Source organism: Polistes dominula, unplaced genomic scaffold (assembly GCF_049000335.1).
Source record: "Polistes dominula isolate Pdom_NZ unplaced genomic scaffold, Pdom_raw_medaka contig_19, whole genome shotgun sequence".
NCBI lineage: Eukaryota > Metazoa > Arthropoda > Insecta > Hymenoptera > Vespidae > Polistes > Polistes dominula.
In genome coordinates, this window is record NW_028301058.1 from 4012598 (window position 1) to 4036023 (window position 23426).

General features: G+C 32.7%; 3 protein-coding genes across 6 annotated transcripts in view; 2 read left to right on the forward strand and 1 right to left on the reverse strand.

Moving 5' to 3' along the window:
* LOC107072572 (facilitated trehalose transporter Tret1-2 homolog) overlaps nt 1–2998 on the forward strand; it is an 84604-nt gene extending 81606 nt beyond the window's left edge. For all 3 annotated transcript variants that reach the window (XM_089175860.1, XM_015332618.2, XM_015332619.2), the window contains 4 exons: nt 1008–1254; nt 1363–1647; nt 2048–2644; nt 2755–2998. In XM_089175860.1, coding sequence (XP_089031986.1) covers nt 1008–1254; nt 1363–1647; nt 2048–2644; nt 2755–2892 — 1267 coding nt within the window. In that variant the 3' untranslated portion in view covers nt 2893–2998. The remainder of the gene's footprint in view (nt 1–1007; nt 1255–1362; nt 1648–2047; nt 2645–2754) is intronic.
* Nucleotides 1–10595, reverse strand: part of LOC107072573 (Mediator complex subunit 20) — a 101984-nt gene extending 91389 nt beyond the window's left edge. For both annotated transcript variants that reach the window (XR_016177715.1, XM_015332620.2), the window contains exons 1-2: nt 10460–10595; nt 10051–10193 (exon numbers count right to left, since the gene is read on the reverse strand). Coding sequence is in view for 1 of the 2 variants with exons in the window: in XM_015332620.2 (XP_015188106.1) it covers nt 10051–10193; nt 10460–10473 (157 nt within the window). In the remaining variant the exon portion in view is untranslated. The remainder of the gene's footprint in view (nt 1–10050; nt 10194–10459) is intronic.
* Nucleotides 10596–11081: 486 nt separating this feature from the next.
* The window catches only part of LOC107072574 (uncharacterized), a 67746-nt gene continuing 55401 nt past the window's right edge, over nt 11082–23426 (forward strand). The window contains exon 1 of the mRNA XM_015332621.2: nt 11082–11273. The gene's annotated coding sequence lies outside the window, so the exon portion shown is untranslated. The remainder of the gene's footprint in view (nt 11274–23426) is intronic.

The window sequence follows — 23426 nt, forward strand, 5'->3', positions numbered from 1 at the left end:
AGGATACTTTTTTTAATCAGCAACAGAAGGACAAAAATCTAGATGGTTATATTTCGTCTACGTGTGTGCGTATCGATACGCCTGCTGTATACACACACCCATATATATATATATAAAGGTAGTTTATAGGTATATCCATGTACGTGGATCCGATGGACCACATTCGCCGCGTGTTATTGGCATAAATATCAGTTTGACTGGCGCTGTCACTTGTGCACTTAATGGCGCATTCGTGTATGCGTAGAAACACGCGTACTATCTCTGGTCGAAACGATTCGACTCGTATCAACGAGAATAATTTCCCTATTTTTCCATAGGAAATGGAACTTTTATAGGTGAAATAGTGTTTTCAAGTAAAAACTACGAAACGAAATTTGCAGACGGATCTGCCGCCTGGAACACTCATTTGGAAAGTTTACTTTGCTGTTAAAAGTAATTCCCTATGGAATGAACAATAAGCGAGAGTTAGTATTCGAAACGAGGCTTTCGAATAGGCTTTACTCAAATTACCAGATAAAACCGTTCGATCCTGTTATCGTCGAGAGAAAAGAGAGAGAGAGAGAGAGAGAGAGAGAGAATTAAATCCCTTGCAGTATTTTCACGACGAGTCTGACTCGTGATGGAAATTTTAGGTCAGATTTGAAACTCATGAGTCAGGCTCGTTCAGTTTCACGTCAAACGGGAATATCACGAGTCTTACTCGTGCTGTTAATTTCGGCCTAAGTATGATTGTCTAAATGTCATTTTATCCCTTCTCTTTTCTTTTTTATACGTATGGATATTTTATATCTTTTTCTCCAATAAAGTTTACGTGCTACTTAGGATACATGGTTATAGTTCAAATAACATTTGAAAACTAAAGTTTCTGAAACACTCGGACTCTGCCGCTTTGTCTCTTTTCGGTTCGGATCATTTGGGTGCATCATGGACTTAGGCACTGGACTTGTTCCGAATTTCAGCGTAGTGGCAAAAGTGGTTAATGAGAACTTACTTTGGACTTTTCGCAGGGCGGTTTTCTCAGTGACGTCGCAGGAGGCTTCATGGGTCGCATCCTTGTCGATGTTGGGTGCATGGTGCGGAGCCATGATCGGTAATTGGATAATGAGAAAAGGCCGACGTTTAGCACTACGAGTTACATCATTACCATTGACTGCAGCATGGATTCTTACGGGAGTAGCACCTAGCGTGGAAGTCGTATATTGTACGAGTTTTATAGGTGGACTGTGCTGTTCCATTATCACCATGGTAGCCCAAGTAAGCGATCGATAGTTCGTTAATATTATATTTATTGTCAATCAAACATGTTAAAGAATGAAGCAAAGAAATAAGAAATGTTTGAGGATTTGTTTGTTCGTTATTTAGGTATACATCTCGGAAATCTCGATGCCAGGCATCAGAGGGTGCCTTTCGGCGATGTTAAAGGTGCTGGGTCACGTTGGCGTCTTGTTATCTTACATAGCTGGAACCTATTTGAACTGGCGACAGAGTGCTCTTTTAGTAGCCGTAGCACCGTCTATGCTCTTTTTGGGAACTCTCTTTATACCCGAAACACCGTCCTATCTCGTTTTGAATGGAAAGGACGAAGAGGCCGCGAGCAGCTTGCAGTGGTTACGTGGCGAGCAAGTGGACATAAGACACGAGCTACAGGTGCCTTTTCAAATCTTCTTTAACATCGATTTACTTATATATATGCATCGCAAAAAAAAGAGAGGGAATGATCTTTAAAAAGTTCTTTTTTTCTCCCCTCGCGATTCAACCGTAAAATGTGGTTCTTCTACCCACGTACTACTATCCTCATCGGAAGCAGATAGTTATACGCGCGTAAAGATTTATAACCAAAAGGGGGAAGATTTATATTCCGAGTCGCGTACTTTTACTTTTCTGTACGAGTTCTTTTTGTTTTTTTTTTGTTTGTTTTTTCTCTTACATAATAATATAAATATTATTAAGCTGCTTTACGATTGCTTCCTATACGAAAAAAAAGTTTATTACGTAGCACGGTACAGCCGAGCAATGATGTATTTTAGAAATAATATATGTTTCTTAGGTGATCAAGACGAACATACTGGCCTCGAGAGCGAAGCAATACGGATTGACGTTAAGGAGCAGCATTCTAACGCCACGACTATACAAGCCGATCGCCATAACTTGCGGACTTATGTTCTTTCAGAGATTTTCCGGAGCGAATGCGTTCAATTACTATGCCGTTATAATATTTCGTCAGACCTTAGGAGGAATGAATCCTCACGGTGCAACTATAGCGATCGGATTCGTCCAGTTATTGGCATCCTTGTTGTCGGGTTTCCTAATCGACGTCGTGGGTAGATTACCGCTCCTGATTGCCAGTACAGTTCTCATGTCGTTAGCGTTGGCTGGTTTTGGTAGTTACGCCTATTACGTGTCCCAAACGCAAAATTTGGGCTATTCGGATTCTGCGGTACCTGCTGGCGAACACGACTGGATACCGTTACTCTGTGTACTGGTCTTCACTACTGCCCTAGCCCTGGGCATATCGCCAATTTCCTGGCTATTGATTGGCGAACTTTTTCCACTGGAGTATCGAGGTATCGGCTCTAGCATCAGCACCAGCTTCAGTTATTTCTGCGCCTTCTGCGGCATTAAACTCTTTATGGATTTTCAGCAAGTGAGTTCCTCCCCCACTCTCCCGAGTATTTCTTATCCAACGAACCCAAGACAAGTATAGTCATTAACGGATAACTCATATCTTTCTTTATTTTTTTTTTCAATTATCAGATCTTCGGATTACACGGAGCATTTTGGTTCTACGCGGGAATGGCGGTCTGCGGACTTTGTTTCGTGGTATATTGCGTACCCGAAACGAAAGGAAAACAATTGGACGAAATGAATCCGGAATACGCACAGGCACGGTAGTATAAGGCCTCCTTGACGGGAGGTTTGTCGAATCTCGAGAAGGCAAATAAGCCTTTACCGAGCGGTGCTTATCCTAACGAGCACGATCCTCGAGAGATATACAGGCCCGATCAAGTTGCTCTCTCTACGGCTGGGCCAGAGTTACCCAGGCCTAGTCATCGTTCCTTGTCCGAGTATTGTGGCATTTTTGCCGAAAAGACCAACAGAATAGGCAAAAATGTTGGAAATTTCATGCAATCTCGTGGATTTTTAGCAACACCCAGGCAAACAACAACTTCTAATACCAATCTTTTATCATCGATTAGAATCAACGGAGATTTGAACAAGGTAGTTCACGAGAGGAATTCTACAAGAAATTCTACGAGAGATTCTACGAGAATATTCGAACGGGATCGATACTACGAAGGTATAACGACGGTTAGAAACGATCGAGTTCATCGTACGTCAGCCGTGGAGGAAGCTCGCAGAACTAAAAGACGAAATTATCGGAAAGAATACGAGGATCGTACAAATGACGACTGTTGGAAAGAGGATCCAAGGAGAAACATAAACGGTGCTAAGCCGATCCTGAGAAATGGCATAGGTTACGAGAGACCCGAAAGAGTACCATACTGTTCAACTATTCCGAGACGTAGCAGGACCATTAATTTCAAGGATCAAGCTTATAACTCCCTGGAGGAGCTACGCGGATACCCGAAGAGTCTGCAGGATTTAACGGATTTCGAGGTCGAGGATAGAATAGAACATTCTAGCATCTGTTCATTCCCGAAAAAAAAGAGAACTCAAAGGACAAGTTGGAGGAGGGAGGAGGAGGAAGAGGACAACGGACCACCACCACAACAACTACCACCGGTCAACGTTTATCGTCAAAGGAGACTACAGGAACCAGACGAAAGGACGGTTGATCCTTTCCTCGAAGAAGACTATTTGAAATTTTGTCGAAATCTTGCTAGGATGGAAAAATATCCTCGTGGTGGACATTACAAGCCGGGACAGGTGCACTACGAGAGAGAGTGTAGAACATTTGGAAAGGACACGTTAGCTTTTATTTATTACAAGACTTGTTATTTGTGATTTATAAATGAAATGGATCTGATCTAATAATTTACAATTATTTTCCTACAGGATTATTTTCTATACTTTAGAAATGAGTATAGGCGGGGAGGGGGGAGAGCCGATTAAATTTATTGTATTACATTATAGGCATTATTATAGGTATTATTTCTAAAGTGATTTGAGCTATAACAAAAAGGCAGAACTTCCATGCATCGTGCCTTTCTTGAATGATAAAAAAAAACAAAATAAAAAAAAAAGAAAAAGAAAAGAGAAAAACGCGACAATATTAATGACGAGACGATAATAACTTGAAAATATCGTCTCATTTACTACGTGTATATAAATGATAGATAAATTAGATCAATAATCGAAGATTACTAATATAGTCTTTCTTCTTGTTTAATGGAGAAACGACTGACGTACATAATAATATGTATATGTATCATAATATAGGATTCGTAGGATTCGCATAAATTTCATATTTTTCTTTTCACCAATCGGACACCGACCTTTATAATATATATAGTCGATTATCGTTAATATCGAAATCAAAATAAAAAAAAAGAAACAATAAAATCTTTCTATTTACAATCAATTTGTACCAGAGAAAAAAAAGAGATTTTAGTGTAAAACACGATCGTTATTAGAATGTGACGCGATTAGCGTTACCTGGCTTAATTAGATCGAAAAATTATGAAGGACACAAAGTTGCAAAAAGGCAGGTATAGTTGTTCGTCGAGATACTCGGGTCTCATCCTAACGACTCGATTATACGAGTCAATGACTAAATTACGACAATATCTTTAGATACGTCTGTATACACACGCGCATACTTATTATCTTTCTTATATATATACATACATATACATACATATTATATATATCGCATATCGGAGTATTGTATGTCACGTGTTATGTACGTATATAAAATACGCCAACACGTACGTGTACAGATTTACGTATTTGCACGAGGCTGGTTAAGAAAAAAAAAGAAAATCTATCAATAATATATAATAGATATTATTATTATCATCTTATCATCGCCAGTTGCCAAATTCATTTGATCTCTAGGCTTAGAATTGGAAATTGTGACTTGACACAATTTTGAGTCAAGTTTTTGACGTTATATAGAAGTAACGAGCCACGTAAGCATATACGATTTATCTTTTTGCAAGAAATATAATTTTCATTCTAATCAAAAAAGGAAAAGAGGTTGTGGGAGAAAAAGAGTATAAAAATGTCGACTAAGTAAACCTAATGTTTAATTTCTTCGAAAAATTTACCTTATACGTTTAGCTGCCATTTAATGATATCATATTTTTATAAGATTTTGTCAAATCTTGTGAATTAAGGATTTGTGCAATGTTATTAACCTCGCTTGATCGAGCGAGTCGAAAGCGAGAGAATATATGGTGGGGTTGAAAAAAAAAAAAAAAAAAAAAAAAGAACAAAACCAAATCTCGCGAAAAATGATATCTGTATTTGATATTTTTATATAGTATGTAGAAAGAGAAATGAATAATAAGAAGAGGGAAATATAAAAACGAAAAGATTAACGAAAGGTCTACAGGAAAGAATTTACCTTTAATACGAACGAGATGACGTCTTAAAGCAGAAAAATATCTGCGATAGTGATTAAAAGGCCTAGTCTTCGCGGAGAAAACATTATTATTTAGTTTGCATTGGTAGATAAGAAGAAGAAAAAGAAGATTAAGAGATTTTTATGCTCCTTATTTGATTCGACTAACACGATATGACATATCGTTGTTGTCTTTCTCCGTGCGATCGTCAAATAGAACATATTACAACCATAATCATTTCTATATCATCATATATAATATGTATATCCAAATATACGAGTCATATCCTTGCCATATCCAAGATTCTAACAAAAACGTAATGTTGCTGTTTTCGATTCTCGCGTATATCGAATAAAAACTCATAAATATGTCAAAATCACATTTCACTAGACCGGTGGTGCTTTTTTCTTATAGACAAAGCTCGAAACGATTTCATCTTATTGGAGTCAGCTTTAAATGATGGTTAACAATTTCTTATACAGGGTTGTCTCCGATTAATTGCAAAATCGTTATTCGAATAGATGATCTTAATTATAAATTTCGAACGTTAAGATTTTGTAATTAAATCGGATGCATCACAAGTAATTTATGGTGCAGGCACACAGTGAACAATAACAAAAACAACTCAAAGCAAATACATATCACGGATTTATCGAAATAAATATACCCTCGATCAAAAAAGAAAGAGAGAAAGAATTTTATTCTTACTACCTTGATCGAGCGGAAATACGAAAAATAAAAAATAATGATCTCTTTGGGTAAACATATCTCGTCGTTAAATTTGCAGAAATGTTAAGTCACTGTGTACTCAATAAGAGGAAGAAAAAATATTAAAAAATAACAAAAAACTTAATATTAATATCTAAATATGATGATGAGAAGGGCTTGGACGTAGTATCGAATTATATTTCTATCGTTTTAAGATAATAATAATAGCGCAAGTGCAATACTCGTTAAAACGAGTGCATTGATATAGCTTAAGATAATCGACTTTAGAGAGTTCTATACATACATTTGTACATACGTGATTTTCGACTAATTGTACTATCTCTCCCGTTATTTAGTATTCTTTGCGCCGAACGAATAGTAATCCTTATTCTTGCCAATGATACAATTTGCAAACTTGTCAGAGGGGGTCTATTGAATATTCTAAAGTCAGTATTATTGTCATATCTCTCTTTCTCTCTTTCTCGCTTACACAGCTACATATGTCGAGCCTACGTGTGGATAAAAATAAATAAATAAATAAATAAAATATATATATATATATATATATATATATATATATATATATATATATATATCATCCATACCCATACATATATATATATATATAATTAAACATAAAATGTATCTGCATTGTGCACTTTCGTGAATTGAATTGGTTTGTTGTAATACTATTTGCGAAAAGAAAAATGTCATATTACCACACGTATAAGAAGAGAGAGGATGTAAATTAGTTGACGAATACTATTATAGGCGTCTCATTTCAATTCTTGCAGTCCCTTTCCCTCTCCTTCTCCGGCTCCCCCCTTCCACCCCCCCATTTACGCGTATTTATATATACGGGAATACATGAATACATAAATAAACACAATCCCGCGCCATCGCGTCATCATAATATTGTATGTGCACACGTCTGTAAACGACGTAACGACATTATTCAGTTGAAAGTCATTTGTTAGCATAACAAAAAAAAAAAAAGATTAAAAAATCCGCTTTAAAATAATGTACGCTATCGAATATTATAATCGATATAAGTAGCCCGATGATTCGCTCGTCGGATCGAAAAAAAAATAATGATGATAATGACAAAAGATAAATAATAATAACAATAATAATAATAATAATAATAATAATATTTACGATTAATTTTTGCCTATCGAATAATAATATTTATAATATTTTCATTAGAGCTCGATATTGAGAGCGAATAATTCGATGATATTATTCCTTTAACGAGTAGAAGTTTCTTTTTTTACTCGATGACAATAAAGACGATAAAGAAGAAGAGAAATAATCGACAATAAACGTTACAAATAAAAAAAAGAAAATAATCATGAGCGCTGGCCGTCGGATACATACATATTATATACATATACATTATATATTATGTTATTGTCAATGCGTTTAAACGTGAATGTCATTTTGTAAAATTATTGGGTATTGTGTGTTTAATAGAATTATTATACATTTAAAAAGAGACATTGTACAAAATGCTCTTAACACTATGCCGTCCCGGTGGCACCACGTTGGTGCCATGCGGAAATTATCGGACAAACGCTGCTTGTGATTTCATTTAAAAAATAAATACTAAAAATAAATAAATAGATAAACAGCTAATACAAAAAAAAAAAATAGAGGAATGTAATTGAGAACTTATGGGAACTGATGACATATTAATAATAACCGCCGGTGATAAGTGAAATGTGAGTTAGTCTTACCGGCGCCAAACGAACAAATTTTGATGAAACGTGCGGACGGCAAAGTGTTAATGAGTTTCGGTCAATCTAAAAAAATGCCCAATCATTAATACAAAATATCAGAGGGCGCGGAGGTCAACGTGTATTGACAAGTAAATTGAAACATGTGTTTTTTATTGAGGCAATTAATCTCTCGGTCGATTATTATATTTGTTTAGAGTAAGGTACTTGGAATTAATTAGCAAACGCGACTGATTGTGAGATGACACGAGGGGACAAGGAAACCTTTATTAGAATAAAAGAATATGTAGGAGTGATAAACAAAATATAAGATGAAGATGAAGATGAAGATTAAAACAAAAATGTATAAACAGAGTAAAGCAATGAAAGATTGTCAAGTATGGATTCAACACTGTGTCCAACGGACTGTGAACGTTATATATAAAGGTTCGGACTATTTGTGAAATATTTGCTCATTATACAAAAAAATTGGGCAATTCTACAGTGTGTGCGATCATTTTACAAAATGCCCACGTTAAACACATTGACCATAACATATACATATACATATAAAGTATAAATATATAAATACATGCGTTTATTATAAGTTGTTGAAGAAGAAACAAAAAAGAAAACAAAGTGATAACCGAGGGGTGGTATTTTCCAAAACGAGAAAACATATATATGAAATTTTACTTGAAAAAAAGGGTACACGCCTAGCTTCGCTTGCTAGATTTAATATTTTTGTAATGACGCCTAGATGTAGTTTGTTTATACCTTAATAGAGTAAAAACATGTTTAAACCTAAAAAGAAAAGAATAAAAATAAAGGACAGAAAAATCGTGGTATCTGTGAGCAAATCGAATGCGAATGGTGAAAAGTTGCGCGCGTGTACGCACACACAGCAGACACACACACATGCAGACATATGTATAAATACACATTCGACAGATATAAGAAGAAAAACTATGTGTACGAACTTTAACTCCGATCATTGAATTAGAAGGTGTCTCTAATACGTGCCTATAGAATTTGTTGTCTTTCTTTTATTTTATTTTTTACTGTGGTTATACGAAATATTTGTTTTTCTTTCTAATATCGTTGAAATCTCGTTGAACTTTAGAGATAAAAGCTAGTACCATTAATTATATTCATTGTAAGAAATATATATATATATATTTGAATTGATTTTTGAGTTAAACAATGGTACGTAAGTAATACTAGAAAGGGATCAGATATTGCACAAAAAAAAACTATGAATGATTGATCCTGTTGTAAAACGTATGAGACACTTCCAAAATCGGTAAAGCTAAAATATATGCATTTACGTTGGGTATAAATATAAATGTACTTAAGCGAGAATTCGGTTATAGAAAGTTAGTTTGCGTTTGTACGAGCAAAGATTCTCTGGAAGATTATACAGAAAAATGTATGATAAAGTTGGATATAGGATCGCTAAAATGGCCTTTGGTGGAACCAACATATTACGTGTTTATATAGAGAAATCATATACACTTATTATAAATGCCAAAATAAGAAACATAAGCATAACCGATAACGCATATTTATCTTATTTTTCCTTAACTATATTTTTCCTTCCCCGATAGTCAAAGCAATTAAAACATACGAGTTTCTAAATTAATCCATCGTTAGGAATTATTTTCATTTGCTTAAACGGTTGTCAATAATTATTTAATATATCAATGACAAAAGGACAATAAAAATTGTTGGAAATATTCCAACCAGTATCTTAACGTTTGAATGATAACAAGAATGTTTAATGCAAATAAGCGAGAATATTTCATTCCCGTTATTTTTCTGTCAAGATATAAATATATCTTTACGGTTAAGAGTTTCTGCTAATTATAGATAATATATTAGGTCATTTATCGAGTGTGTACGACATATTCAATCATTTATGTTTTTTTAATTTTATCTATGACGAGTAATATATTATGTAATAAATATAACGTTAAGACTGTTAAGTTAAGGGCAGCCATCTGTACGTTAAAATTTATACTATATTATCCGACATATATTTTGGCGGGTGATTAATTGAATTTAAAAATTGTGGATATGAACTAAGAAATAGAACTTACCCAACTGTGGTACAGACATGTAAGTTTCACAATCGACGAGGAATTGTCCAGATTGTACGGCTCCAAGTGCGACTATCCTTTTTGTCAAAAACTCTATTGTCTGCGGTCCCGTTCTGTTTTCTGTCATCGGAAATTGCTGCAAACTGAGAATGCAAACGAAAGATTAGTTATCGTGCTTGTAATTCAAATTATATCGAACTTATTTACTCGCGGTTAGAAACACACGAAATAATTCTAATTATTATAAATCAAATTCGAGAAAGATCTACATGTATAATGTATTATATTACGGAGACATAACCTCTATAATATTAAACCTTACAGACAGGGATAAAACAAATAATTAAAGAAATATACAAAAAAACAAATTGTATATTTAGAAAGATATGCATAAACATAATAAACTTACACTGTCACACCCATGTTTGCACTTTTAATATTGTATCTTCCAGATGAAAAAATACTACGAAGAAACAAAATGCACCGGTATTAACGTTCGGAAACGTGAAAGCGCGCGACACATGGGAAAAAATGCGTTCTAATACCATAACTTTCGATAGATGGCGGGAGGGAAACTCTGTATTTCCTCCGGTGCAAATATTATCCGAAGGAATAATACGAAAACAAGTAATTGATTTCATATCTGTTAATATTACATTTGTAATTCATTATTGACTTTGTCAAACGCGAAATTTATTTTTATTTCATTACATTAACATATTAACTTATAAGTTTGTTTTGATTTTTCAAAAGAAGTTTGAATTCAAAACAAATTTGATTTTATCTACTGAGTTGGAGGAAAATTTGATAACTTGTTAATTCGTAATAAACTTTATTGATTTGAAACGGATAAAATAGATTATTTAACGAGATATTTTATTCTTATCTTTGTTTAAACGATTAAAAAAAAACGTTTTTCGTATATTTTAGTTTGGATAAAATATACCGACTAATAGTAATAGTTATTTTGAGTGTCTTCATAGATGGTGTTAGTATCGCTATAGGTTAGACGAGTGTACCTGGAAAATGGCGATATCTGTTGCAACCGCGTTAAAGCATTTTTTACACACTCGGTTCGTTTCGTCATCGATATTCGAGGACCATTCGAAAGTGTTCGTTCGAGGTTCGCTTTGTCCCGCGAAAGTGAAAATTCTCCAGGATCTTCTTAGCGGTGGATAACTGAAAGGTTATTTAAGACTTCAAGTAGACGTATCGAAAATCAGGTAAGAGAACATTTCGCAATTTACTTTATATACAACTGTACATACAACTGGAAGTTGTATTACGTCGATTACTCCTCACCGTATTTGGGCATCGACGTTGAACGTGCATTCTATTTTGTAATACCCTACCTGACATCAACCGAATCTTTTTCTTTCCCCTTTCTCTCTTCAATTTTCCCTTTCATCCGAATTTTTTATGAGATCGTAAAACTTGCCACGTATATGTATTTTAATACATATTTTATTTATAATACATTTACATGCGAGTTATCATTATTATTTCTGTACGAAGGTATGGTATAAAAAAAAAAAAAAAAAAAAAAAAACAAGTAGATATGTTTTCATTCATTAAGCGAAAAGGGAAGATTAAATGGGCGAAGATCGTTTAGAAAAAAAGTATTTTAACATATATCGTGTATCTAGATTTAAAGTAAGAATAATAAAGAATACATTTCTGTTAAAAATTACACATATATTAATATACTTTGAATATAAAATAATTTTGATCTAATATGTTTTTTTTTTAGATAATCATATTGAATTTGAAACTATCATTGGTCAATAACGTTAAACAAGAAAAAGATGTATTTTAGTTTAAACAATTTCTAAATATTAGTAAAATATATTAAAGTGTTCGATGTACCTTTTTAATGATTGTTAATTAATTTCAGAAAATATATATTGTAATTTAAAATAACAGTATGTGCTTTTAATTTATAATTATATTACATATAAGTTATTAATAAATATATATTAAATATAAATTCAAAATCCATTTTTAAATTAGCTCATTGTCAACTATAAAAGTAACTTCAAATTCTTTCATTGTTTATTATTGTTTATAAGATTTTTTCAAGGAATAGTTTAATACAATTGCATATCTTGTAATTAAAAATTACATATGTTTTGCATACGATTTTTAGGCATTTTCACTGAGCGATAATCAAAAAACGAAGTTTAATTGACTTACCTTATCCTAAATACGATACCAATAGTTTTGAAGAAAAAAAATCTAGTAATCGTAACGATGTACAATTTTAGAGTATTTGAATATGTTACATTTGATGAATTAAAAAATTTCATTTTTTGTATATACTCTACTTATTAATAAAATCTTCTGTAGTATGATAAATTGTAAATAATATTATATATGGAAAATATATTTCGAAGAAAAACCTTGGCGATACAATAAGCCATAGAATAAAGATGAGTGATGCCCTGGCTGTAAGGGGGCATCGTTATCATCCAGTGATATTTACATTAGTCAATAAACGTGTTTTATAACATAGGAGGTTAAATGATATCGCTGTTGAATGACGAACGTATAATACACGTTTGTAAAAAGACTACGATGGAAGCGGTAGATTATACGAATGAAAAAAAATGGGTCATTGAGATAGAAGTTCTCGCGTATATTTTTTTTCTTTTTTGTCGTTGTCGAAATGCATTACTTAAGCCAAGCTAAACGATTAGACTGATGAGAGATTGTCGAATGGTGTTACCTTAACGACGAGAATAATCCGAAGTGTTAGAAACGTTAGAGCACAAACGATTAGGTTACCGTTTTTTTTTTCGAGCTTTCAACTTTCACTTTTTTTAAAAAGCTTAAACACTCCCACGCTCGACTAAATGTAACAGAAAGAGTATACGGAATATAGTTTTTAATCTTCTTGTTAAATACCAATCGATCCAGAATGTCGTTGAAACTTGGAGGGTGAAGGGAAGGAGTGTGAGAAAAAAATGTAGCGGATAATTGATACCACGCCTAGTGGTTCGCGACTTGGAATTCGTCTAGGGAAACTCAGCACACACCATTGAAATCTCGTTTGTAACGACGGGCTTGAGAGATGGAAAATCGTTTAAAACCGGATTACGCCGAGCAATCCCGATTAATTTCAAATCAAAATTCAAATCGCTATAGAATATTCGTATTTCCGGGGGAATCGATAAAAAGGATCGATTGTAAATAGAGATTGGATTAAATTTCGTGCAGATATTTGTTTATAATCATTTTCGTGGATAATCGATAGATAGCCCGAGAAAAGATCGTTCGTATTAACCGCTTAGGCACGGCTGAATGTTGTACGGGGCTGTTTCTTTGTACGGCAGGGTTCAACGAGAATTAAGATGAAGGCATCAGTGGTCGACCGGTTAAGAGAAATTTTTATCTAAAATAATGGTAACTTCTTGCATTTTTATTGAATAGTAGGTCTTGAAGCGTGAAGATATTCTTTGAACTTCGAACGCCACATAACAAAGTATATTTTTCGAAAAAAGTTGAGTTAGACGAAAATAATAAACAAATGGAAAGTCAATCACTGCATCAGTAGTTGAACTTTTGTTAAACTAGAGAAACAAATAATTGACAATTTTGTCGTTAGTAATTGACCACTTATACTAGAGCCAAAATCAATAAAAGTAATCATTTTAATATTATTTATTTACATCAATTAGAAGAAATAACAACTAAAAAGTCAAATACAAATGAATAGAAGTTCATTTCTGAAAGTTAATGAAAAATAAAGTTAACTATAATTTCATATCGAATATAATTCAGGTATAGAGTAAATATTTCGCGTTTTGCTCGTTTTTATAGACTCATTAATATGTAAACGTATATTTTCTCATTTGTAATGTAATACATCAGGAGTATCTAGCTATTTCCACAATCGCCCATGCTTTTGCATAAAAGATATAGTCGCTTTAGTGTCAGTAACAAAAAGGATTTTTTTAGAAAAATATTCACATGCATATAAAAATATTACATGTTCATTAACATCCTTTTTAACACTATTTATACCGAAAGGTGTCTAAAGGCATCTTTCAAATTTTAACTTAACATTATTCTTTAAGTTTAATCATTTTTCCACAATTAATTTTTTGAACTTTCGTAAAACAGTTGTTAAATTAATTTAGTGATATTATTTTCCTCAAGCTCATCCTGGATCTAAAGGTTTGATACTTTTGATCGAAATAGGTATACACAAAATCGTGGTAGAAATAGTGTTAACGCTAAGCCATTTATTCTTGTCCAATATTTTTTTTCTTCTCAATATGTGTCAACTTCTAGAAAACATCAAATAATACGATTCGGTAGTTGACTCATCAATTAATTAAATTTTTCATATTGAAATACGGTAAACAATGTGTTTAATGAATAAGAAATTTAATGACAATTAAAATAGTGAAAATTTCAGGCATAAAGAGTCAAAAGCTAAGAAATTACTTATCGTCAACTACTTATGTCTTCTTAACACTAGATATACCACCATTTTTAGTATACCTATTTCTACCACACTAATCAAAATGACTGGTGTATAAAAAAATACTTTTTAAGGCTTCCAGTCTTTATTTACTCTTAAAAAAAAAATGTTTAACAATAATAATTTTAATAGATAAATGAATTTATAGACATTTTTAAATTACAAAACGCTTAATTATTTACAGAAATCAAATGTTACATGAAGTAGAAATTTTGAATTAAAATGGCCCGACCTGTCAAAATGACTGGTCTGGTATATCTAGTGTTAACGAAAGCGTTAAGAAAGTTACAGTGTGGAGGAATATGACTGTCGTTACTGATATATATATCTATATATATTTATCGTTCGTAGTTACAATAAACAATCGTATTCAAGCAAACGTATAATAGCATCGCATTGGTAAATGACGTAGCTTATCTATCTCATTTGTTTCGAAAGGCCAATACTTAAAGAAAGCTTAGTTTTCACGTTTTAGTGAAAAATGGTCAGTTTCTGGCACATAGTCGATGACTGTTGCCTCTACTCTACGTGTAAACGATAAAATTATGATGTGTGACGAACAATGGCTGTTTTCTCAGCGATTACATTTTAATCAAGTTTTTCATAATTAAATTATAATTTTTCTCAAAGAAATGATACATATACATTATATATTTTGTATACTTGTATACAATTTGTATTTTTTGTAAAGTATATAATTGTATACTTTAACTTAGACAGTTTACTTTAATAATTAATAACAATAATAAGGTATAATATATTTTACCAGATGTTATCCGCGAAAGCCACTGTAGTAGCGTGTCGTGCCTAAAAAGTTAAAATAATCAAAAATATCTATTCTTCGAGTTAGTAATTGTAGTAACAACGAAATACAAAAATAAACGGCCATATTCTACTACTCCTGAAGGTTGGAGACGCGCTTAGGCAGGAAACTATGACCGGATGTTGGAAGGCACGTGACTGACATGCAGAAAATGCTCCTCCCTTAAGCTTACTAGCTCGCTAAATATTCCATCGATATTGGACAGTGGCAGGCAGGCAGGCAAGCAGGCAGGCAAGCAGGCAGACAAACGAGAATCGGAATGGCATCTCGAATCTCTAGATATTCCTAGATTTTTTCAAAAATACTTTATTATATTTTTCTTTAATACCTTTTTTCCATTACAATAAACGAAGTTTTATTATCTTTCCTTTAATTGCTCGTTTATTCTACTATTAATTTATTATTGATTTCTCATTGTACATAACTTACAATTAATTACTCCTGTTACAATCAAACAATTATCTTTTCTTTTCAAATGTAATAGTTTGAAAGTAGTTGATGTTAGAAACGAGTCGGTAGTTCGTTAACGAAGTACGTTTTAATTGCGTTCAATCGTTCTCGTCACCCAATTTCAAATTCTTTCTGTAAAAGATACGAATGTTGTAGAAAGAGAAAATAATAGTGATCTCGTTTGACGTCAAAAATTTCGTTCATTTATATATCTTCACTATCTCAAGAAAGGAAAATTAAGAGTTCAACTTGATTCGGAAATACATATGTACATAGAATATATAAAATCCCCTCTTCGTTGGTCAAATAAATGCACCGAGTTAGAAAATGAATAAACTGGGGAGGATTTCCTTTCATCTCAAGCTTTATTTCATTCAATCGAGATTATTTGTCTTTCTATTCTCGGTATTTGCCAGAGTCCTCCTAGCGTGTAATATTAATAGAAGGAAGGAAAAACCATGTAACATTTATTATATCGTAGTTCTACACATGATCATCACACTCCGTATTTTCTTCGTTGAAGAAAAGGTTAGTTTCTTTTAACTCATTCGAGTACCACACGCACACCGTGTGTGCGAAACTTTCTTTTTCAAAAAGACCGGTTGCACACCGTGTGTGCAATAATAATAATGAGCTATTATCAGTTATTTTGAGTAAAGTATTCGCCGAGATAAGACTTTTTTTGTATGAATATTATCTTTAAAGAATAGAGAAACAAAATCCACAGCATTGGTTTTCATACATCCTAAAAAGAAAAGGAAATATTATGTTATAAGAATTATCGAAATCTACATTTTTACAAAATATCAATGCAATTTTACTTTATAATTGGTGTACTATTTTCTAAATATTTATTAACAAATTATATTTTCTTTTCCATTACTGAGTTACATTACTTTATTAACTTTAAACCATTTTTCTAAAATTTTATTTCTTATGTATATTATTTTCTTCATTATTTAACTTACTGTTTTGACTTTTTATTATTTCTTAAAAATTTTATTTTCATTATTATTCTTTTTTTCATTATTGAAGTCAAACTAACAATTTTATATTATCTTAATATTTTTTAAATAAATATTTATCAATTTTAAATGATGTATTTTTATTTTACCTTACATTGCATACATGGTGTGTCAATCCGCTCTTTGCAATAAAAATTTGCTGAGGAACGAGCAGCATACACGGTGTGCAATCAACTTATTTATGCGAATTCATTTACGAATTGAGTGATTTCCATAGTATAAACAAGTTTTTTTTATTACAAATGAACAATATAGAGAAAAAAATAACTCTTGAGAACCGTGTTCGAAAAGAGTCGTGGTCTCGAATGGGTTAAATTCAATCGCTATAGTTTTACGCCTTTCGAGGTTTATATCAGCTGGGATGGAATGTCATGGCAAAGCTCGAATCAAATTCCAAGCGTAATGGAGAAACAGCAAGATGCCTGCCAAGCCGGCCGTCTCCTTTGGGCATCCGTTCGCATTATTTGCAAGATACGGAAAACTCGATCGTCTTCCATTACACTTACAATCCATCCATTGTATTACAGATGTGTGTACTTTTATTCTCAACTGATGTAACGTAGGTTTTAATTGATCTAATTGTCTTAATAATAAGTGTTTTGAATCGAGAAAATATTTTTAAACTGTGTTACACAGTTTTGTCGTTAGCTTATTCTTAATAATTGTTTTCTTAATTTTTTTTTTCATATTTCATCGATAGATGATGAAAAGTTATATTAATTCCCTTTAATCTTCTAGCCCCAAGAGAGAAAGAAAGAAAGAAAAAAAGAGGTGCTGAGTAAAAAAGGGTGATGCATCAATGCCAAAGCTAGACATCTGGCTTAACCATAAACATTCCTGACGAGTTAGTAGTAGCCATCGGTACTCGTGCAACGAATTCAACGAGAGAGAGTTGAAACGGGTTAAGACAAAGAAAGAAAAAAAAAATCGGGAAAGATCGGGAGAGGAAAAAAGTGATGGGTGGGTGGGAGGTAGGAGGAAGGAAAGGAAGAGTAGAGAGAGATGGAGAGATAGTAAAAGACCGTTTGGAAAGACGAAAGCCACTTAACCGAAGATGAGTACGATGCGGTCGCGTTGGTTGTTGAACCAATTCTCACCCAATGACGTCATCGTTCCACTGAACCCTGAACCGTCTTTTAATGATTCAGCTAATATTTATAGAAACCATAAATAATGGAGTTTGCGGTAACTAGTTACTTGCAAACACGCGGTTCCTGGATCTCTCGAAAGGATAAGTGAGAGAGAGAGAAAGAGATAGATAGGCTTATTTAGCTTTCTCAGCTATTTACAAACGATTATACATGTAATATAATATAATGTACGACACAATAAATTATAATATAGTAAGAAATACAATAAAAAAATTAATTTATATAATAATATGATCTAATATAAAGATAATATTATCTAATGTAATAATCTAATATAATATAGTATAATATAATATAATACTATACAATAAACTATATAATATGATATAATAATAAGCAAAATATACTCTAATATTAGTATATTATATAATTCTATATATTTACTAGGATGCTCCGGCTACTCGTTGCTGTGACTTTATTATAAAGTGTTGATTTAATGAAATTCTAAATTAATTAGTAAATTATAACAACACACAAAATAATACCACAATTAGAATAGAATACATAAAATAATAATACACGAAAAAATAGAAAAAGTAAGGTTATGTCGTATGTAAATTGAAATAATTGAATTGTAATATAGCGCCATCTACTGAAAACTTACAGAACCTAGCGACCTAGATAACCTCTAAATAACAAATCCTTAAATTAGTAATAAAAAAATAAAAGATAATCGTAATTAAAACTATCTTATATTTTAAGTTGAACAAAATCACACAAAATACAAAAAAATTTCATTAAGATTAGTTCAGTAGTTTCGAAGTTCATTGGAAACCAACAATGTGACACTGAATTTTTATATATAAAGATATATAATTAAATAAAATAATTAAAATTATATATGTAATATAATAATATTAGAGTATACGTATATAAGAGAGAGAGAGAGGGAGAGAGGTAAAAGGTAAAAAAAAGGGTAAAAAAAAGAAAGCATTTGGTCGAAGGGGAAAAACGTGTGAACGTGTTTCCGCCGCGGCTGTGATCATCGAGTAAACTCTATCGCGTTGCTCGTCATTGTGTAATTACACCTAACGAGCGCGAATAAAGTCCACGGTAGGTGGACTCTACTTTCGAGTATACAACCGAGTATACAACTGTGAGTATAAATGCAACGTTGCTCGTTGTTCGTGTTACTGTCGCTATTTTACACAACATCAACGAATTTTCCCTGAAAAAGAGACACTGGGCGCGGGTTTTATTATCGACTTTTAAACTGATCGAGCATCCTGCCGTAAAAAGCATAAAGCATTCGGTCGCGCGAATGAATCGAACCATTTCCGGTTATTGTCCTCTGCCGAGAGCTATTTCCAATGGTCCGATATTACACATTTCTCTCTCTCTCTCTCTCTCTATGTTTCCTCTCTCTCTTTCCTCTTTATAAATTCGATTATTATCTTTAGTTCGAAATATCGTCGTCTCCGTTTTATCGGTTGATATAAAGAAGAAAACTGATAATCAGACTTATCCATCTATCTACAATTTATCGGTATCACTTTTAACAGAAGACCCAGCACCATTAGAAGCATTTTCGTCGCAACTAACACGCGCGGGGATTAAGAAAAGTCAACAAAAATTCTGGTAAGAAGGAATTTCAAAGATTACGAGTTATCCGTATAGTTGAAGAAAACGATATTTTAACAAAATATCTTACATTTTCGATATCAGAAAATTGACTACTATCTATTTATACTCTCGTATGTGTCAAAAGCTTGGAACGTGTACTATGCATCGAAAAAAGTTGAAATATTCTAGCAAAGCAAACGAGAGTACAGATTTTTTTACATCATACCCGATGTTTCTTCACGAAATTTCGATTACCCGTCGAAAATCGAAAAATACCAACGGGTACATATACACATATTCGTGGATAGGTTTTTTCCATGCTGGAAGAAATAGAAAAAAAAAGAAAAAGAAAACAGAAATATCAAAACGAATAATAGGGCTTTAAAAGTTTCGCATTTCTGGATATTACTCAAAGAGACAAGGGTAAAAAGCAACAAAAATTTCTTTTACTCAATAGAATTTTCTTTTTTTTTTATTTCCTTCCAATCTTTCTTATGCGTTTTTACGTTGATGTTACTCGTCCAAGTTTTCGACGCCGAGCGTCCCTTTATAAAAAAGCGTATTCTACAAAAGACGTGTTTGCCTTGTAGAATAAAAGCGCGACTCCTAACCGTTCCGCCCGTTAACAAGAATTAACGCACATTTGCCACTACGGAGAAGGGAGACACAAGTCTCGTTACATCTACCAGCTATAGCGTACTCAATGTACACGGTGATTCAAAAAAAAATTTCAACGATTTTCCCAGTGATTGTCAACAATTTTTCCTCTATGTTCCCTTAACTATTTCGTATACACGAAGAGTAAAGATAAATTTTTTTTTCGTTTTTTTTTTTTTTTCGTTTAAGATCACCGTGTATATAAAAATGTAGGATGTGCCAGCGATGTTGTACATGCTCTCATTCGTCGGGTTCTTTGCTCACGAACGAATGAACGAACGAACATATGTATTATAATAGAAATACACAAACTCGGGCGTGTATTGTAACTAAGGCATTTTTATTTTACAAAAATGGATATGAAAATGTAACTCTCATTATCTTCATTATTACTCACGGACAAACAAACACGACTGTTTTCGTGTAAGTGGTACAAAATATATACTTTTCTTTACATATAAAAATTCAGTGTTACATTGTTGGTTTTCGATAAATTCCTAAACTACTGAACCGATCTTATTTAAATTTTTTGTATATTATTTTGTGTGATTTTTTCAAACTTTGAATATAAGATAGTTCTAATCGCGATTATTTTGTATTTTTTATTGCTAATTTAAGGATTTATTATTTAGAAGTTATCTAAGTCTCTAGGTTCTGTAAATTTTCAATAGATAGCGCTGTAGTACACTTCAATTTTTTTAAATTAATTTACGTCATACGTTTTTTGCAGAAATACACAAACTTGGGCGTGTATTATAAAAACTAAGGCGTTTTCATTTTACAAAAATGAATATGAAAACGTAACTCTGATTATCTTCATTATTACTCGCGGACAAACAAACACGACTGTTTTCATATATGTGGTACAATATGTGTATATATATACTCGTTGGTGTTAAATCGTATAATTCGAGATCGCGAAAGAAGATGGTAAAGAGGAGGAGAAGAAGGAATAAAAAGAAGAAGAAGAAGAAGAAGAGGAGGAGGAGTTCGAGAGAAAGATAAAACCGGCAGGGTGCATGCAATGCACAAAGCTACCGAATGAATGCGCGAGAATCCAAAGGGAAGTGCGGCGGATGCGGCGATCCTTAGTATTCCGTGCGACGGACGCAAACGTTTAAGAATCTCACCGAGGTAAACGAGAAAGATAGAAAGAGAAAGAGAAAGAGAGGGAGAGAAAGAGCAATCCAGAGATGGAAGATTTCGAACTTTCCACGATACGACGCGAGACCAAATGAAACTTTCTAACTAAAAACCTCAAAAATTTGTCTATTTCTATAAAATAATTTTGGATCAATGGAAATGTCTTATGAATGATAAGTCCAATCCGAATCTGATCGTGAATGAGAGTTTTTTTTTATTTCTATTATGTATAGGTAACCCCCCTACAACCTGAAATCCTATAACACTGTTTCGTTCTGATACAATAAAAAAATTACGAAAATTTTGTTACATCATTGTATTTCTACAGCACTAGATAACACAATGGTTAGTTAACATATTTTTTGTTAACAGTATCGTTCCGCATAATTCATTCAGATGTATTTATAGAATTTCTAAGCATTTTAAAAATATCAATACATTAAAAGTTCTCCATTGTCAATTGGTTGGCTCCATTCTTGAATATGATAGCTTAATCTGGTCTCCAATTTCATAGTCATTACATTGAAAAAGTTCAACATAAATTTTTAAGACTTGCTGCAATACATAGTAACTAATGTATATCTTTCAATTATCATGATTACGATAATGTTCTCAAATACGTGAATATGCCTACGTTGAGTAAGAGGAGTATGATATCTGATACACTGTTTGTATGGAAAATTTTTATAGGGTTTATCAATTGTTCAGATATCATACGTCTTTTCCTTCTCAACGTTTCAGTAAAAAATCTTCAAAGGTATGATTTGCTATATCCGTTATTTTCTTTTTAAAATCCCTTCTATATGTACACATAAGTAAAGATTAACACGTAGCTATTTCCAGAAAAATTATAAAAACTTCTTTGAAATGCAAAAATAACCGGAGATATCAAATAGCACATGTTGCACGTGAAATCAAAAGATATGAAAAAATTCGTAGTTTTCTGAGAGTACTAACCAATCTATATCTTTCAAATGTCACGATTGTGATGGTATTCTCAGATACGTGAATATGCCTACGTTGAGTAAGAGTAGTATGATATCTGACACACTGTTTGCATGGAAAATTTTTATAGGTTTTTATCAATTGTCTAGATATCATACGTCTTTTCTTTCTGAACATTTCATCAAAAAATTTTCGAAAGCATGATTTGCTATATCCGTTATTTTCTTTTTAAAATCCCTTCTATATGTACACATAAGTAAAGATTGACGCGAAGTTATTTCCAGAAAAATTATAAAAACTTCTTTGAAATGCAAAAATAACCGGAGATATCAAACAGCACATGTTGCACGTGAAATCGAAGGGTATGAAAAAATTCGTAGTTTTCTGAGAGTAGTATCAGCCGTGTCCTATGCAATCTATATCCGCTTGGTGGTGGTCACGAATAATATCGGAAGAGCTTTAAACCATATTCCTGTCCCTTTTACCACAGAGTTTCTCAACTTGAAAAGCTCAATCTTGAGTTTTTCCTTTTTTATTATCTTCTTTAACAAAACATGAGGAGCGGGAGGGGTGGCGGGTTGTTACTATTAACTGGAGACATGATTTTAAACAATTTCCGATCAAAATAGCTGCCCTCAGGTGTTTTTTCGTTTTTGGTATCTTTTTTTTCGACGACAACGACAACTATGACGACGACGAGCCTGAATAGAATGGAGAAGCATTAGTTGTTAGAGACCAACCCGGAAATTCCGCGTCGCGTTTCAATATACGCGTGTGTATCACAAATAATGTCTGGCAGTGACTTTCAACTTTTAAAATTGTCATCCTTGTAAAGCCTTACTTTGGTCATAAATTATTTCTAACGGTTTGGCAGTAACCTCGTCATAGTATTCTTTTCTTTTTTTTCTTTTAATTATAGTACAGGAGAGTAAACTTAAAATACTAGATTTAATTTCGTCGATAAATGTTATTTATTTGCAAATATTGAGATTTTGAGTGGATTTTAAAAATAGATAATCAATAAGTTGAATCTTCCGTTTCGAAGAAAATAATTCTAAATAAATCCTCGATAATGTTATTTTAAAAGATAATTGAATGAAACGAGATGATAGGGGAAAATAATTGAGCGTGTG